This window comes from Drosophila sulfurigaster, chromosome 2R (genome assembly GCF_023558435.1).
Source record: "Drosophila sulfurigaster albostrigata strain 15112-1811.04 chromosome 2R, ASM2355843v2, whole genome shotgun sequence".
Classification (NCBI taxonomy): Eukaryota; Metazoa; Arthropoda; class Insecta; order Diptera; family Drosophilidae; genus Drosophila; species Drosophila sulfurigaster.
In genome coordinates, this window is record NC_084882.1 from 35312021 (window position 1) to 35330832 (window position 18812).

Sequence of the window (18812 nt, forward strand, 5' to 3'; positions counted from 1 at the left end):
CGCCCACTTCCGCCCCCGCAAATCAAAATCGAATAACAAGCGTAATTTTAAAGCTAGAGTAGGAATTTTGGTATATACAATAATTACCTTAGTAGTTATAAAATTTGGTTGCGATCAGATAAAAATTGTGGAGGTTATTAAAGAAATACCTTTGTATTGGCAAAAACGCCTACTTACTAGGGCTCTTAGTTGCTTTGGTCGATAATCTGGTAAGCATAAAATAACAAAAATGCGAATATCACCAAGTGAACAAATATTCGAATTTGTATCACTAAATGAATTTAAAAGAAAGGGCAATCGAGTACTCGAAAAGTAGAACTAGCTATTCTACAAAATAATAATAAATAATGATAATCATAAAAAAAACGACGAAGCTCAAATTAAGACAATTTTAGTTAAAATCAAAAGATTTTATTATTGGCCACAAATGACCAAGACAATATCAAAGTCAGTAAAGGCTTGTTTGAAATGCCAACAAGCCAAAACAACAATACATACCAAAACTTATTAGATATAGGATTAAATGATAACATAACTATTAAAATACGAAATAAGAAACAACAGGCAGTACATAAAGATAGTTTAAAAAGCAAAAATGGAAAAAACGGTCTGATCAGCCAAAAAGATAAAAACATAAATATGTTTGAATTTTAATAATTAAAAAATTTTTTTATTCCCTTTATTCATTTAAAACTCAATATCATCAATCATTTTAATTAATTAATATTAAATACACATATAATTATATACACTAGTATGATACAATTATGATATAATTGATAGAAAATAACTTCACTTCATAACGTTATTTTTCAAAAGGAGGGAGGTGTAGTATGTCCATATATCGAGGGTACACTGTTCCAATAACTAAACAGCAACACTGAGTTGTATTGCATAAATAAACAAACTCAAGTGAACGTGAAATACGATCACCCACTTCTGCTGCACGCTTAGACAGCATTCAAGCTAAGGCTGATGTCAGAGTGCGCGCGAGAAGCGAAGCGAAGCGATGCGAGAAGCGATGAGCAAAAGCGAGAAGATGTCAGAGTGAGAGCGTTGCGAGAGCTACATTGTTCTATTTTTCAGTTATTAATATGATGGTGATAGATTCGGACGAAGATTGTTTTGCTTCAAGTGCAACATTTAACTTTGTTTTAAAAAAAAGTGGCATCCACCCGCTTAGCTGCAGTAGAAACGAAAAAGGAGAGCTCAAAAATTTTTATAATGACTTGAGAAACCACCCAGAAAAGTTTTTTAACTTTTCAAGGATGTCTATTTCGATTTTTGACTATATATTAAATAAAATTAGTAGTCGGATTGAGAAGCGTTTGCCAAATTTTAAAATAAGCGGTAATTAAATCACAGAATGCAACAAAACAATCGTACGCTCTGAGAGAGTTGAAGCGATAAAGCAGGTTGCAAACTGCTCTCTCGCTTTGCTCTCGCTTTCTCGCCTGAACTCGCAACTCGCTTCGCTCTCACTCTGACATCTTTCGAGCGATTGCATATGTAAAAGGTTGCAGTGGTTTATCGCTCGTTCTCGCCCAATATTATCGCATCGCTTCTCGCGCGCACTCTGACATCAGCCTAAGTCAACATTCCACGCTGACCGCTAGCAATATACATATATATATATATATGCCCATAAGACTGTTTCTCCCGAACATAGTATATAAGATATATATATGCAGCTGCTCTTCTACGCAGTGGCATTCCACCATTATGTACTTAGGCTAAGCCAACCGAATTATTTGAATAAAAGAACATTAACAATTTGACAACAGAAGAGCACTGATGTGCTGCTACTATGAACTTGACTACGAACCTATTACATTATTATTACAATATATCCTACCTATTGTTTGTGTAGCTTTACAGGCTGCACTCTAATTGAGCAGATTTTCTTCCGCTCATTTTTACAATTTTATATTTTATAATTAAATTTTATGCATCGCAGTGCAAGAATGAGAAAAAAAGATCGATGCTATCGGTGGGCGCTCTTAGAAGCGCTGTCGGCTCACTTTCCGAGTGTTGTTCCGAGCTTGTTGCGCTACACGTGGCCGGTGCTGGCTGCACAGGCTGCTATTTCTTCTACTTCTTCGTAGGGGCACAGGTGCTGGCTGCACAGGTGAACTCACAATGCGGTGAGCTTAGTGGTCCCTCGCAGTCGTTTGGGCATGTCTTCATCAGGGCTGGTATCTTCTTTGGAGGCGGTGGTTGAGATTTTGTTATTGATTTGCATAAGTTTTGAATTGCAGTGTAGGTGGTTATGGGCATCGGCTCTTGATTTTTCTTCTCTGCTAGCAAGGCTTTTATATGCTCGAGCTCTGCGCGTAACTTTGCAGATGTGCTCGACGGCAACGTGTCGTTGCTGTTTAGCAGTTTTGCAGTTGAGCCCTTCGGTCTCTTAAGCGTTTTGCTACACCGCCTCTTCTGCCACCCATATCACTCTACTGCCACTCTCACTGCGTTAAGCTTCAACAATGTGGTTCCTGGTGCTCCGCCGATTCTTGCCTCCAGCTTCTGTGAGATGCTCGCCAGTGGTGTTGAAGTTATGTTGCTGTTGTTGCTTATGTTGGCCGAATTTTCACTTGATGCTTAATTTCTTTCTTTCTTATGCACTGCATAAGTTCGTTTTTCTTTACTTCAGATTCTTATTGAACCGAAGTCACGGTCGGTTTAAAGATATGACTTTTCCAGTTCAGTGTCTTTATTCGAATGTACTCTTTTCTTACACTAAGGCTTGTTAGCTGTCGGCGCAGCGGCAGAGCAGCCGCTCTTTATATACATATATGTATATAAGTAAAGTAACAGTATGTAAAACGGGCAGAGAGTTATGCAAATATGTTTGTATATAAGCGGTCAGCATGGAAACCATGCTGACTCGGCTTTAAGTGGTGAATGCAATGAGTGCATATCATATTACGTATGCACTTGAAATGTGTTTGGCACTTAGAACGCTGTCGCTGAGGGACAAAGGCAATGCCCTGTGTTCATTATTGGTATAACAACAAAGTGTTTTGACTTCGGCTAACAAAGTGTTGCCGCTCAATATTTATGTTGTGTAATAAGAACTCATATGTGCATACACCACAGTATATCTATATAGTATACCATTCAAAATATACCATAGACGGCACAATGTACCAGATTGTCGGCCAAAGCAACTAAGAGCCCTAGTAAGTATTTCTTTAGTAATTTTGACAATTTTTATCTAATCGCAACAAAATTTTCAGGAATCATAACTACTATAGTTATTGTATATTGTATATACCAAAATTCGCAAATCTAGCTTTAAAATTACGCTTGTTATTCGATTTTTTGATTTGCGTGGGCGGAAGTGGGCGTGGCATAAATTTGAAACAAACTTGATCTGCGTGCAAACATAACAATACTGTCGAAAAACAATTATAGCTCTATCTCTTATAGTCTCTGAGATCTAGTGTTTCATACGGACAGACGGACAGACACACAGACGGACAGACGGACATGGCTTGATCGTCTCGGCTGTTGGCGCTAATTAAGAATAAAGTATATACTTTATGGGGTCGACGATGCCTCCTTCTACCTGTTACATAAATTTCCTGTCGGCACAAAGTTATAATACCCTTCTACCCTATGGGTACCGGGTATAAAAATACGATTTTATTTAAGGATTGCCTGCCAAGAAGAGAGTTCCTCCACCCAATTTAAACTTTTAATGTAAAAATACACAGTTAATAAAAACTGAGTAGACTTATGTTACTTTTCAGCTAATTGGTTTATGAAAATACTTTTACGATTCGAATGGTGGAATATTGTTTTAAATAATTCGAATTCGGAAATGTTTAAAACAATATTCTGTAGTATTCGACCGAAAGTTCGGAATATTTTGGGCAGAACCAATAAAAGTTGGCCAAATTTCGCGTACTCCACAAATAACAAAAGCATAGGAAAGGTCGATTTCAACGCTGTAAAAAGAATCCTGGAAACGCCGGACAAGTTAGTTATCGATGTCAGGACTGTGAAGGAAGTTGAAGAAACTGAGAGATACCAGGAAGCATTAATATTGATATGAACCTTTTGACCAAGATTCTGGGAGACTCAACGAGTCAACTTGAGTTCTATGCTTTATTTGGTCGTGTGAAGCCATCCACATCCACCCAACTAATTTTCTCCTGTCGATCCGGGAAAGAGCTAGAAAATCTGCAGAACAAGCAATTGATCTGGGTTATACCAATGTCTGGGTATACGAAGGTTCCTTGGTAGATTGGTACCAAAAAACGAAGGAGTTAAATAAAAACAATTAGTTGTTTTACTTTATAAATAAATGTCTTTTATTCATAACTAGAATTTATATTTCTAACATACTTAGTGTGTTCAACTATAAGTTGTAATAAATACGATAACATTATTCAATTTAAAACAATAATTTATTAACGATATTTTAATATATCTATTTCAATATATAGTATTCTATAGTATTCTATATATAGTATTCTATATTGTCTATTAATATATATTATTTTATCAGTCTTCTTTGGCTATTTTCTACAATATTTTAATCCACCTCCTCAACAGTGGGACCTTTGTATCCGCCACTGCCGAAGCCTCCAGCCTGTTGACCACAGCTGGACGCCTGAGGATTAGCTCCAGCTCCAGCTGCAGCTCCCTGCTGGTGCATCTTGGTCATGATGGGAGTGCAGAACTTGGTGAGCTCCTGCAGTTTGTACTCGAACTCCTCCTTGTCGGCTGTGGTGTTGCCATCGAGCCACTTGATGGTCTCGCTGCACTTCTCGAGCACACTGCTCTTGTCTTCCGCAGATATTCTGTCTGTCTGTCCAGTTGCCTGTTCGGCAGCCTCCTTCACACCAAAGACATAGCTTTCCAGCTGGTTGCGGGCGGCGATTCTCTGGCGGTGCTTCTCGTCCTCCTCGGCGTACTTCTCGGCTTCGCTCAGCATGCGATCAATGTCGGCTTGCGATAGGCGACCCTTGTCGTTCTTAATGGTTATATTCTTCACATTGCCTGTGCCCATCTCCTTGGCACTCACATTGAGAATGCCGTTGGCATCCAAGTCGAAGGTGACTTCCACTTTTGGAACACCGCGAGGCGCTGGTGGAATGCCCGTAAGGTCGAAGTTGCCCAGCACGTTGTTATCCTTGGTCAGGGCACGCTCTCCCTCAAACACCTGGATGCTCACAGCGGGCTGGTTGTCCGCGTATGTGGTGAAGGTCTTCGACTGCTTGCAAGGTATCCGGCTGTTGCGCTCAATGAGTTTTGTCATCACACCACCAGCTGTCTCTATGCCCAGGGACAGTGGCGCCACGTCCACAAGCAGAACGTCTTTAATCTGGCTGCTCTCGTCTCCAGATAGAATTGCAGCCTGAATGGCGGCACCATAGGCCACCGCTTCGTCTGGGTTGATGGACAGGTTAAGGCTCTTGCCGCAGAAGAAGTTCTGCAGCAGGCTCTGCACTTTGGGAATACGAGTTGAGCCGCCAACCAAAACGATGTCGTGAATCTGGTTCTTGTCCATCTTTGCATCATTCAGGGCCTTCTCCACCGGCTGCAGTGTGTTGCGGAACAGGTCGCCGCAGAGCTCCTCGAACCGTGCCCGACTAATCTTTGTGTAGAAGTCATGACCCTCAAAGAGAGCATCAATCTCAATGGATGCCTCACTGCTTGAAGACAACGTGCGCTTCGCTCGCTCCGCTGCCGTCCGCAAGCGACGCAGGGCTCGTGGATTTGAGCGCAAATCCTTCTTGAATTTCCGCTTAAACTCCTCCGCCAAATGGTTAACGAGTCTGTTGTCGAAGTCCTCGCCTCCCAGATGTGTATCTCCAGCCGTTGCCCGCACCTCGAACAGCGAGCCTTCGTCAATGGTCAGGATTGACACATCGAAAGTGCCGCCGCCCAAATCGAATATCAGCACATTGCGTTCACCCTTCAGATTCTTGTCCAGCCCATAGGCCAGAGCTGCCGCTGTCGGTTCATTTATAATGCGCAGCACATTCAACCCAGCAATGGCACCAGCATCTTTCGTAGCCTGCCGCTGCGAATCGTTGAAATACGCTGGCACTGTGATCACCGCGTCTTTGATCGAGCTGCCCAGATACGCCTCAGCTGTCTCCTTCATCTTGGTGAGCACCATTGAGCTGATCTCCTCAGGGGCAAATCGCTTCTGCTCCCCCTTGAACTCAACGCTCATCTTTGGCTTGCCACAGTCGTTGACCACTTGGAATGGCCAGTGCTTCATATCCTCCTGAATCTTCGAGTCATCGAACTTGCGTCCAATCAAACGTTTCGCATCGAACAGACTGTTCTTTGGATTCATGGCCACTTGGTTCTTGGCCGCGTCTCCGATCAACCTCTCCGAGTCTGTGAATGCCACATAGCTGGGCGTCGTTCTGTTACCCTGGTCGTTGGCTATGATCTCCACCTTGCCGTGCTGGAACACACCGACGCACGAGTACGTGGTGCCCAAGTCAATACCAATAGCAGGCATTTTGTATCTGTGAGTTACTTCTTCTGCTTTGACTAACTGATTGTATCTTCAATTTGAGTGTTTGAACACTTTTACTTTAATTCAACTTCTTTTTAAATTGTTCTCAGTTTGTACTTTCTTTAATGCACAATATTCTTTTAAATAATTCTTTTATATTTGTTTGTTTGTTAGCTTGTTCAGCTTCTCTCTTTGCTTCGCTCTGTTTCAGTGTTTTCACTTCAACTGTTTGATTTGAATTGTGACGAGGTGGAAATTTGCGCCGCTATTTATACCAAAACCCAGGGTGGTGGAATTTTCTGGTTCCCCTCTCTAGAAGAGTGTGGAATGTTCTCGCATTCGAGTGCGCGAGAGCGAGATATACAATGACTGCGAGTATAAATATAAGTTCAGTTTACTCTGAACTGTTGACAAGCTTTTAGTTTGTTAACTTTTTGACGTAGCAAAAGATTGTTAATATATTGATTTGTTACTGTTCGAGTAGTTCATCAAAGATGTAAATGTTCAGAATAGCGCGGCCTGCCGGAAAATAGGCTAAGTGCGTTGTCTGATATTTTTATCAATCTATGTAAATGTCTATGTATTGTTATATTTACTACATATTACCTACCTACTTATATCTATAGTCTAATCACAGCATATTTCTTATGGACTCTATATTTTATATGTTAGATTGGTTAGAAAGATAGGATTTTAGATATATTATTTAGATAAAGATTGTTAAATACGTCAATAGCATTTATATTTTTAGAAGCTTCTGAATATGTTTAAGTGTTCGGGATGATTGAAACTATTAATAGCAACATTATGACTGCACAATATATTTATACTCAATACTAACCTACGACAACCTCTTAGTTATTGTAAACAAAAATAAACAATAACTTCCCCTCACACACATTTGTCTGCTCCGTCAACGTTTCGCACTCTCGAACAATCTCGAACACTTTGCGCTCTTCCATTGCGGACTCTCGAAAGTTCCACCCATGATACAATTATATATATGTATAATTGTATCATGGTTCCTACTCTGCTTAGTTCGCTCTCACTCTCTCTCTCTCTCTCTTTCGGGTGGAACATTCCACACTCTTCTAGAGAGGGGCAACCAGAAAATTCCACCACCCTGGGTTTTGGTATAAATAGCGGCGCAAATTTCCACCTCGTCACAATTCAAAACAAACAGTTGAAGTGAAAACACTGAAACAGAGCGAAGCAAAGAGAGAAGCTGAACAAGCTAACAAACAAACTATATTAAAGAATTATTTAAAAGAATATTGTGCATTAAAGAAAGTACAAACTGAGAACAATTTAAAAAGAAGTTGAATTAAAGTAAAAGTAAAGTAAAGTAAAAGAAGTGTTCAAACACTCAAATTGAAGATACAATCAGTTAGTCAAAGCAGAAGAAGTAACTCACAGATACAAAATGCCTGCTATTGGTATTGACTTGGGCACCACGTACTCGTGCGTCGGTGTGTTCCAGCACGGCAAGGTGGAGATCATAGCCAACGACCAGGGTAACAGAACGACGCCCAGCTATGTGGCATTCACAGACTCGGAGAGGTTGATCGGAGACGCGGCCAAGAACCAAGTGGCCATGAATCCAAAGAACAGTCTGTTCGATGCGAAACGTTTGATTGGACGCAAGTTCGATGACTCGAAGATTCAGGAGGATATGAAGCACTGGCCATTCCAAGTGGTCAACGACTGTGGCAAGCCAAAGATGAGCGTTGAGTTCAAGGGGGAGCAGAAGCGATTTGCCCCTGAGGAGATCAGCTCAATGGTGCTCACCAAGATGAAGGAGACAGCTGAGGCGTATCTGGGCAGCTCGATCAAAGACGCGGTGATCACAGTGCCAGCGTATTTCAACGATTCGCAGCGGCAGGCTACGAAAGATGCTGGTGCCATTGCTGGGTTGAATGTGCTGCGCATTATAAATGAACCGACAGCGGCAGCTCTGGCCTATGGGCTGGACAAGAATCTGAAGGGTGAACGCAATGTGCTGATATTCGATTTGGGCGGCGGCACTTTCGATGTGTCAATCCTGACCATTGACGAAGGCTCGCTGTTCGAGGTGCGGGCAACGGCTGGAGATACACATCTGGGAGGCGAGGACTTCGACAACAGACTCGTTAACCATTTGGCGGAGGAGTTTAAGCGGAAATTCAAGAAGGATTTGCGCTCAAATCCACGAGCCCTGCGTCGCTTGCGGACGGCAGCGGAGCGAGCGAAGCGCACGTTGTCTTCAAGCAGTGAGGCATCCATTGAGATTGATGCTCTCTTTGAGGGTCATGACTTCTACACAAAGATTAGTCGGGCACGGTTCGAGGAGCTCTGCGGCGACCTGTTCCGCAACACACTGCAGCCGGTGGAGAAGGCCCTGAATGATGCAAAGATGGACAAGAACCAGATTCACGACATCGTTTTGGTTGGCGGCTCAACTCGTATTCCCAAAGTGCAGAGCCTGCTGCAGAACTTCTTCTGCGGCAAGAGCCTTAACCTGTCCATCAACCCAGACGAAGCGGTGGCCTATGGTGCCGCCATTCAGGCTGCAATTCTATCTGGAGACGAGAGCAGCCAGATTAAAGACGTTCTGCTTGTGGACGTGGCGCCACTGTCCCTGGGCATAGAGACAGCTGGTGGTGTGATGACAAAACTCATTGAGCGCAACAGCCGGATACCTTGCAAGCAGTCGAAGACCTTCACCACATACGCGGACAACCAGCCCGCTGTGAGCATCCAGGTGTTTGAGGGAGAGCGTGCCCTGACCAAGGATAACAACGTGCTGGGCAACTTCGACCTTACGGGCATTCCACCAGCGCCTCGCGGTGTTCCAAAAGTGGAAGTCACCTTCGACTTGGATGCCAACGGCATTCTCAATGTGAGTGCCAAGGAGATGGGCACAGGCAATGTGAAGAATATAACCATTAAGAACGACAAGGGTCGCCTATCGCAAGCCGACATTGATCGCATGCTGAGCGAAGCCGAGAAGTACGCCGAGGAGGACGAGAAGCACCGCCAGAGAATCGCCGCCCGCAACCAGCTGGAAAGCTATGTCTTTGGTGTGAAGGAGGCTGCCGAACAGGCAACTGGCGACAGAATATCTGCAGAAGACAAGAGCAGTGTGCTCGAGAAGTGCAGCGAGACCATCAAGTGGCTCGATGGCAACACCACAGCCGACAAGGAGGAGTTCGAGTACAAACTGCAGGAGCTCACCAAGTTCTGCACTCCTATCATGACCAAGATGCACCAGCAGGAGCTGCAAGTGGAGCTAATCCTCAGGCGTCCAGCTGTGGTCAACAGGCTGGAGGCTTCGGCAGTGGCGGATACAAAGGTCCCACTGTTGAGGAGGTGGATTAAGAACAGTATTAGCATCTAGTGATAATCAATTTAAATTAGATCTCAACCAAAAATTAGTAAAATATTTATGTATAAAGTTAGGTTTATTTAAAATGAATTACATTCAATAAAAATGTTATTGTTTAATCTAAATCTTAATGATTTTTGATTTGGAGGGTTACTAGAAGTAGGGGAAGTCTTTCCTCAGTGCAACAGCAAGTAATAAAAAATTGTTTGATGAACTTTGAAGGTGGCACTTATGTTTGTTAAGATATTACCACTAACCATACAATACATAGATGCTCCAGCCCATACAAATTTTTGTATAATTAAAAACAGTATTATTGCAGCCCCAGTCGGGCCGTGCGCTGCGATTCGAATTTCGAACACCGAGCCTCTTCGCCTCATTCGAAAATTCGAAGTTCTAACGAAGCGCGCAGCGTTTTATTTTTAGGTGCTAAACAATTCGAAAAGAAATTTCCCAAAGAACAGTTTTATGTTATTAATTTTAATCTTAGATGCTAAACATTTGAAATGAAATTCCGTTAAGAGTTGTTCTGTTCTATGAATTAATATTAAATGCTAAACAATTTGAAAGGAAATTTCCTCAAGAAGAGTTTTTGTGTGTTCTTAATGGTTATATTCTTCTAAGTCTTGATTTTAGATGTTCAAAATCAATTTGAAGTTACTTTCCTAAGATCACAGCAAGCGGTGAGAATTGTTGATTGTTGCTTTGTCGCTCAGTCAGTGTAAGCCATTATTACAATTCGAATTTTGGAGAATTTTACATCTCTACTAGAAAAATTTCTTTAAAAAATCTTTATATATTGTAACGTTTTATAAATTTTAATAAATTTACAAGTTTGGTTACATTAAACAGCGAGTGGTGAGTACAAACAACTTTAATAGTGGTGTCTATAAAGCGTTCCTCTTTAATCTTAAGTATTATCTAAGCTACAAACTTGCTTGCATATTTAAATTGCTTGCATATTTATTTTCATTCTCATAGTTTTGTTGTTCATTAAAATGAACAGCGCAGATTTACAAATGTAGTAAACAGATTAGGAATCATTGGAGTATTAGTATACATTGGAGTCATGATATAAAAGGCAAGCGTGCTTTTAATTCTTCTTAATTTAAATGAATAGTAAAAATAGAATTTCTACACTTCTATAAATTGAGGGTACTCTAAAACGCGGTTAACAATTCCTTGTTGATATACGTGAATCTTAAGAATTTACTAAGCTGTTTATTTACAATTTTAATATTTTATACTACCATAGTTTTGTTATTCATTGAACATGAATAGCGTAGATTTGCATTTAGACCAGGAATCGAATTTGATTAATTTTGCTTGTATACCATAAATTGGATTTATCTTACGAGTAACTACTTTAATTCTTCTAAAAGGAAGAGAAGATAGATAACAATAGAAAATAATAATATAATTCCTATAGTATACATTGGAGTAATCGTATGAGTAAATTCTTCTAAATTTTGTCGGAAATGAAGGACAAAAAACTACAGAATTCTTTCGCTTCTTTTGAAAAAATAACTAAAGAATTCCTACACGTCTCTTCTTCAAGTTCAGAGGTTTTACATTAAAGTAACAGAAGATAACTATCAATATGAGTAGATCCACTTCTGTCAGTGCTCAGTATGTGCCTCTTTTGGACAGCGATAAGAAGTCGCCTCGTTTCCTGTTAAATTGGGTCTATGATGAACTCGGTATTCAGCTCGAGGATCTCAGCGAGATGAAGACCGGCACCATCTACTGTCAATTGGTGCACAAACTCTTTCCCCAAGTGATGGATCTGAAGAAGGTGATCTTCAATTGCACTCTGCCCGTTGAGATCGATAGAAATTTTTGCCTATTGCATCTTGCACTTGCCAAGCTACGCACCTTTCGGGATGCAGCGCAGCAGGAGTGCATTAAAAGGTTGACCAACAAGTTTATGCTCTGGTTTCATAAATTTTACATGCTCAACAAGAAGAACGCGGAAGAACGAATCGGTAGAAAGTCGTATCCTTTAACGAACGCACAAGTGAAACGCAGCAACAGCATCGTGATCCCTTCCAAGCCAGCAGATCAGCAGGGATCACACAAAGTACGTGTGGCGCCGCGTTCACAGAGTCTGGTCAATAGGCCGGAGATGCGCAGACGTAATACACCTGGTAAGTAAAGATTCAATATTAATAAAATTGCATTCAATTCCTTAACCCTAAATTCCCTTCATATACCAGCAGCTGAGCCTTGCATGATGGATTTCGTCTCGAGGATTCCAAAGCCCCATTTGACCAATTGGCAAAAAGTCAAGACTGACTCCATGGGAAACATCTATCAGATGTTGGACGGCATGCTGCAGAGCTCCTCGACATTCGCCTCGTCCATGCCGAAGTTGGATGTCAATCCTGGGCCTCCGGAATTCGACACATCATTGAATGAGGCATCAAAAGATCCCAAATTGATCCTTTTCAATAAATTGCTGACAGAGAAATCCATTTCACAGAAAGAGTCTGCAAATAATGATGCTCCAAAGCAGGAAGAGTTCTCAAATAAAAATCATTCTAAGCAGGAATCTGTAAGCAATAGTGCTTTAAAGCTGGAAGTATGCTCAAACAACGATGATTCTAAGCAGAAGTGTTTAAATAATAATGCTCCAAAGTATGAAGAGGTTTCAAATAATAATGGTCCAAAGCGGGAGTCTCCAAACAGTAATAATTCTAAGCAGGAATCTTTAAGCAATGATGCTTCAAAGCAAGCCTCCTTAAACAATGATGCTTCAATGCAGGAGTCCTCAAGCAATGAGGATCCAAGGCGAAAGTCTCCAAACAATGATGCTCCAAAGCACCAGGAGTATTCAAAGATTGATGCTTCAAAGCACGAGGAGTTTTAAGGACGCTTGCTTTGGAGCATCTTTATTGGAAGTCTTCCAATAAAGATGCTCCAAAGCAAGCGTCCTTAAACAATGATGCTTCAAAGCAGGAGTCCACAAGCAATGATGCTTTAAATCAGGAAGAAGCTTCAAATAATAGCGTTTTAAAGCAGGAGCCTTCAGAAAAAGCTGCTTCAGATAAAGTGTCACCAACGACAGAAGTCGCTGCGATCGATCCCAGGATCAGCAGAGAGCACCTGGACTCCATTGTAAAAACGCTGCTCTCCTCTGCTGCTGATGATGATGGCCACAATGACGCCATTTTTGAGCTGAATAATCGGAATAATAGACTTGAGGAGATAGTCAATCAGATAAGGGGCTACGTTGCCGACACATCGCTAAATTCCAATAAGATATTGTATAAGACCCGCAAGACTTTGTACTTGTATTATAAGAGCATGCCTGGGCTGGATCACGAATTTTAAGCACCGCAGCAATTCTTCGTTTATTCAAGTTCTTCTTCTTACTCCTTTTTGTGATTTTGATGTTGTGATCGTTTCTAAAGCTGACAACAATTAATGTTAATTCGTTACAACCCAAACAAAATAATTAAATTTGATATGATGACAAATTAAAATAAAAACGTACAAAAATGTAAATAAACTTGCAAAAATAAATGTTTCAGCTGGGGGCCATTTTGATTGTGTGTGACCAACTTAGTTACATTAGAAAAATTCTGTTTATACCCGCTACCCATAGGGTAGAAGGGTATTATAACTTTGTGCCGGCAGGAAATGTATGTAACAGGTAGAAGGAGGCATCTCCGACCCTATAAAGTATATATATTCTTGATCAGCGTCAACAGCCGAGACGATCTAGCCATGTCCGTCTGTGTGTCTGTCCGTCTGTCCGTATGAAACACTAGATCTCAGAGACTATAAGAGATAGAGCTATAATTGTTTTTCGACAGTATTGTTATGTTTGCACGCAGATCAAGTTTGTTTCAAATTCTTGCCACGCCCACTTCCACTTTGGTTGCGATTAGATAAAAATTGTGGAAGTTATTAAAGAAATACTTTTGTATGGGCAAAAACGCCCACTTACTACGGCTCTTAGTTGCTTTGGCAGACAATCTGGTATATTGTGCCGTCTATGGTATATTTATAATGGTGTGCTGTATCGGTATACCAAACATACCATTTGGTATATTTTTAGTATTTTTTAGTATTTTCGGTATATTTTGAAAATAATACCACAATATTTTACCCTTATTAAAAATGGGTAGCGGGTATCTCACAGTCGAGCACACTCGACTGTAACTTTCTTACTTGTTTATATATTGGCGCTGTTGGCAACATCCTTTCGGATACACCATTCTGCTGAGGTGTGTGTGGAACTGTTAAATGGTAGCTGATGCCTTTTTCAACACAAAATCAACACAATTCCATAATTATATCCGCTACCCGTAGGTTTTTAGGAATATCTATAGATAATCATGCTACTTCCTAAAACCAAGGCGTAGACTATTGATATTAACTTTTGTTATAATCGACAAAGAAATGAGCATCACTTTTATGAAGATGGTTCATCTGACTAATGTATTTAATTTTGAAATATTTTCCACACCGTACTACGTTGCCACTAATTTTCGACCAATCATCAAAAACCCATCATCAAAAAGACCCAAACATTTTTAGTATTCAACGATAGAAGTTTTAAAATGGAAGGTATCAGGATATTTTCTTGGTTTTCTTTTTGAGTTCAGTGTGAAAATAATCAAAAAATGTATTGTGGAATCAATTATTTAAAATTATTCTTGAAAATACGATTTTATTCAAAGATTGCCTGCAAAGAAGACAGCTTCTCCAACCAATTTAAACTTTCACTAGAAAACAAGTAAAACAGCTACAGTCGAGAGTCCTCGACTGTGAGATACCCGCTACCCATTTTGAATAAAAGCAAATATTGCAGTATATACCATATACCCCAAAATAATATTCTATAGAAATACTAAAAGTATATCAAATGACATATTTGGTATATCGAATATCAAAATATACCATAGACGGCACAATATACCAGATTGTCTGCCAAAGCAACTAAGACCGCTAGTATGTTAAGTAGGCAATTTTGCCCATACACAAGTATTTCTTTAGTAATTTTTATCTCATCGCAACCAAATTTTCAGGAATCACAAATACTATAGTTATTATTGTATATATAGTATATTCGCGACTATAGCTTTAAAATTACGCTTCTTATTCGATTTTGCTGTCGAAAAAAAATATAGCTCTATCTCTTATAGTCTCTGCGATCTAGGTGTTTATACGGACAGGCGGACAGACACACAGACGGACAGATGGACATGGCTTGATCGTCTCGGCTGTTGACTCTTGTCAAGAATAAAGTACAGTAGAATCCGGTTACAGCGACTTTCAAGGGACCGTCGTTATATCCGGAACACCTACAAACCAAAAGTTGAAAAATAAAATTTTTTTTATGGTTGCCATAGGTTTTAAAATGCAACTAATTAATGTTTTAATCAATTTAATTTGTATGGGGACCCACCAAGTCATCGAACTTTCGTCTCAAAACCGGACGGACGCTATAAGCGGCGTCGTTATAACCGGATTCTACTGTATATACTTTATGGGGTCGACGATGCCTCCTTCTACCTGTTACATAAATTTCCTGTCGCCACAAAGTTATATTACCCTTCTACCCTATGGGTAGCGGGTATAAAAATACGATTTTATTTAAGGATTGCCTGCAATGAAGAGAATTCCTCCACCCAATTTAAACTTTTAATGTAAAACACACAGTTAATAAAAACTGAGTAGACTTATGTTACTTTTCAGCTAATTGGTTTATGAAAATACTTTTACGATTCGATTTTAATTTATCATTCGAATGGTGGAATATTGTTTTAAATAATTCGAATTCTGAAATGTTTAAAACAATATTCTGTAGTATTCGACCGAAAGTTCGGAATATTTTGTGCAGAACCAATAAAAGTTGGCCAAATTTCGCGTACTCCACAAATAACAAAAGCATAGGAAAGGTCGATTTCAACGCTGTAAAAAGAATCCTGGAAACGCCGGACAAGTTAGTTATCGATGTCAGGACTGTGAAGGAAGTTGAAGAAACTGGAGAGATACCAGGAAGCATTAATATTGATATGAACCTTTTGACCAAGATTCTGGGAGACTCAACGAGTCAACTTGAGTTCTATGCTTTATTTGGTCGTGTGAAGCCATCCACATCCACCCAACTAATTTTCTCCTGTCGATCCGGGGAAAGAGCTAGAAAATCTGCAGAACAAGCAATTGATCTGGGTTATACCAATGTCTGGGTATACGAAGGTTCCTGGATAGATTGGTACCAAAAAACGAAGGAGTTAAATAAAAACAATTAGTTGTTTTACTTTATAAATAAATGTCTTTTATTCATAACTAGAATTTATATTTCTAACATACTTAGTGTGTTCAACTATAAGTTGTAATAAATACGATAACATTATTCAATTTAAAACAATAATTAACGATATTTTAATATATCTATTTCAATATATAGTATTCTATAGTATTCTATATATAGTATTCTATATTGTCTATTAATATATATTATTTTATCAGTCTTCTTTGGCTATTTTCTACAATATTTTAATCCACCTCCTCAACAGTGGGACCTTTGTATCCGCCACTGCCGAAGCCTCCAGCCTGTTGACCACAGCTGGACGCCTGAGGATTAGCTCCAGCTGCAGCTGCAGCTCCCTGCTGGTGCATCTTGGTCATGATGGGAGTGCAGAACTTGGTGAGCTCCTGCAGTTTGTACTCGAACTCCTCCTTGTCGGCTGTGGTGTTGCCATCGAGCCACTTGATGGTCTCGCTGCACTTCTCGAGCACACTGCTCTTGTCTTCCGCAGATATTCTGTCTGTCTGTCCAGTTGCCTGTTCGGCAGCCTCCTTCACACCAAAGACATAGCTTTCCAGCTGGTTGCGGGCGGCGATTCTCTGGCGGTGCTTCTCGTCCTCCTCGGCGTACTTCTCGGCTTCGCTCAGCATGCGATCAATGTCGGCTTGCGATAGGCGACCCTTGTCGTTCTTAATGGTTATATTCTTCACATTGCCTGTGCCCATCTCCTTGGCACTCACATTGAGAATGCCGTTGGCATCCAAGTCGAAGGTGACTTCCACTTTTGGAACACCGCGAGGCGCTGGTGGAATGCCCGTAAGGTCGAAGTTGCCCAGCACGTTGTTATCCTTGGTCAGGGCACGCTCTCCCTCAAACACCTGGATGCTCACAGCGGGCTGGTTGTCCGCGTATGTGGTGAAGGTCTTCGACTGCTTGCAAGGTATCCGGCTGTTGCGCTCAATGAGTTTTGTCATCACACCACCAGCTGTCTCTATGCCCAGGGACAGTGGCGCCACGTCCACAAGCAGAACGTCTTTAATCTGGCTGCTCTCGTCTCCAGATAGAATTGCAGCCTGAATGGCGGCACCATAGGCCACCGCTTCGTCTGGGTTGATGGACAGGTTAAGGCTCTTGCCGCAGAAGAAGTTCTGCAGCAGGCTCTGCACTTTGGGAATACGAGTTGAGCCGCCAACCAAAACGATGTCGTGAATCTGGTTCTTGTCCATCTTTGCATCATTCAGGGCCTTCTCCACCGGCTGCAGTGTGTTGCGGAACAGGTCGCCGCAGAGCTCCTCGAACCGTGCCCGACTAATCTTTGTGTAGAAGTCATGACCCTCAAAGAGAGCATCAATCTCTATGGATGCCTCACTGCTTGAAGACAACGTGCGCTTCGCTCGCTCCGCTGCCGTCCGCAAGCGACGCAGGGCTCGTGGATTTGAGCGCAAATCCTTCTTGAATTTCCGCTTAAACTCCTCCGCCAAATGGTTAACGAGTCTGTTGTCGAAGTCCTCGCCTCCCAGATGTGTATCTCCAGCCGTTGCCCGCACCTCGAACAGCGAGCCTTCGTCAATGGTCAGGATTGACACATCGAAAGTGCCGCCGCCCAAATCGAATATCAGCACATTGCGTTCACCCTTCAGATTCTTGTCCAGCCCATAGGCCAGAGCTGCCGCTGTCGGTTCATTTATAATGCGCAGCACATTCAACCCAGCAATGGCACCAGCATCTTTCGTAGCCTGCCGCTGCGAATCGTTGAAATACGCTGGCACTGTGATCACCGCGTCTTTGATCGAGCTGCCCAGATACGCCTCAGCTGTCTCCTTCATCTTGGTGAGCACCATTGAGCTGATCTCCTCAGGGGCAAATCGCTTCTGCTCCCCCTTGAACTCAACGCTCATCTTTGGCTTGCCACAGTCGTTGACCACTTGGAATGGCCAGTGCTTCATATCCTCCTGAATCTTCGAGTCATCGAACTTGCGTCCAATCAAACGTTTCGCATCGAACAGACTGTTCTTTGGATTCATGGCCACTTGGTTCTTGGCCGCGTCTCCGATCAACCTCTCCGAGTCTGTGAATGCCACATAGCTGGGCGTCGTTCTGTTACCCTGGACGTTGGCTATGATCTCCACCTTGCCGTGCTGGAACACACCGACGCACGAGTACGTGGTGCCCAAGTCAATACCAATAGCAGGCATTTTGTATCTGTGAGTTACTTCTTCTGCTTTGACTAACTGATTGTATCTTCAATTTGAGTGTTTGAACACTTCTTTTACTTTACTTTACTTTTACTTTAATTCAACTTCTTTTAAATTGTTCTCAGTTTGTACTTTCTTTAATGCACAATATTCTTTTAAATAATTCTTTAATATTGTTTGTTTGTCAGCTTGTTCAGCTTCTCTCTTTGCTTCGCTCTGTTTCAGTGTTTTCACTTCAACTGTTTGTTTTGAATTGTGACGAGGTGGAAATTTGCGCCGCTATTTATACCAAAACCCAGGGTGGTGGAATTTTCTGGTTTCCCTCTCTAGAAGAGTGTGGAATGTTCCACCCGAAAGAGAGAGAGAGAGAGAGAGAGCGAACTAAGCAGAGTGGTGGAACCATGATACAATTATACATATATATAATTGTATCATGGGTGGAACTTTCGAGAGTCCGCAATGGAAGAGCGCAAAGTGTTCGAGATTGTTCGAGAGTGCGAAACGTTG

The 18812-nt window shown here is 41.4% G+C and overlaps 4 protein-coding genes across 6 annotated transcripts in view; 2 read left to right on the forward strand and 2 right to left on the reverse strand.

Annotated features, from left to right (window-relative positions):
- Positions 1-4499: 4499 nt before the first annotated feature.
- On the reverse strand, positions 4500-6715 carry LOC133836183 (heat shock protein 68-like). Its single transcript, XM_062266517.1, has one exon. It carries the CDS (start codon positions 6485-6487, stop codon positions 4541-4543), a length of 1947 nt encoding a protein of 648 aa, XP_062122501.1. The 5' UTR covers positions 6488-6715; the 3' UTR covers positions 4500-4540.
- Positions 6716-7670: 955 nt separating this feature from the next.
- LOC133836208 (heat shock protein 68-like) lies at positions 7671-9973 on the forward strand. The gene is given in 2 exon segments (XM_062266568.1): positions 7671-9744; positions 9747-9973. Coding segments are annotated over 2 exon segments (1932 nt in total). The 5' UTR covers positions 7671-7907; the 3' UTR covers positions 9842-9973.
- Positions 9974-10560: 587 nt separating this feature from the next.
- Positions 10561-13222, forward strand: LOC133837629 (serum response factor homolog B-like). Of its 3 annotated transcripts, none has more exons than XM_062268457.1 (3): positions 10561-10706; positions 11407-11995; positions 12065-13222. In XM_062268457.1, the coding sequence occupies exons 2-3, from the start codon at positions 11449-11451 to the stop codon at positions 12715-12717; spliced, it is 1200 nt and encodes a 399-aa protein (XP_062124441.1). In that variant the 5' UTR covers positions 10561-10706; positions 11407-11448; the 3' UTR covers positions 12718-13222. The 3 variants fall into 3 exon arrangements, with proteins under 3 accessions (XP_062124441.1, XP_062124443.1, XP_062124442.1); XM_062268459.1 differs by having other exon boundaries at positions 12068-13222; XM_062268458.1 differs by having other exon boundaries at positions 11412-11995.
- A 3106-nt stretch (positions 13223-16328) lies between these two features.
- Positions 16329-18812, reverse strand: part of LOC133839288 (heat shock protein 68-like) — a 39342-nt gene continuing 36858 nt past the window's right edge. The window contains exon 2 of the mRNA XM_062270714.1: positions 16329-18330. Within this exon, the coding sequence (XP_062126698.1) occupies positions 16359-18305 (1947 nt within the window). The 5' untranslated portion in view covers positions 18306-18330 and the 3' untranslated portion in view covers positions 16329-16358. The remainder of the gene's footprint in view (positions 18331-18812) is intronic.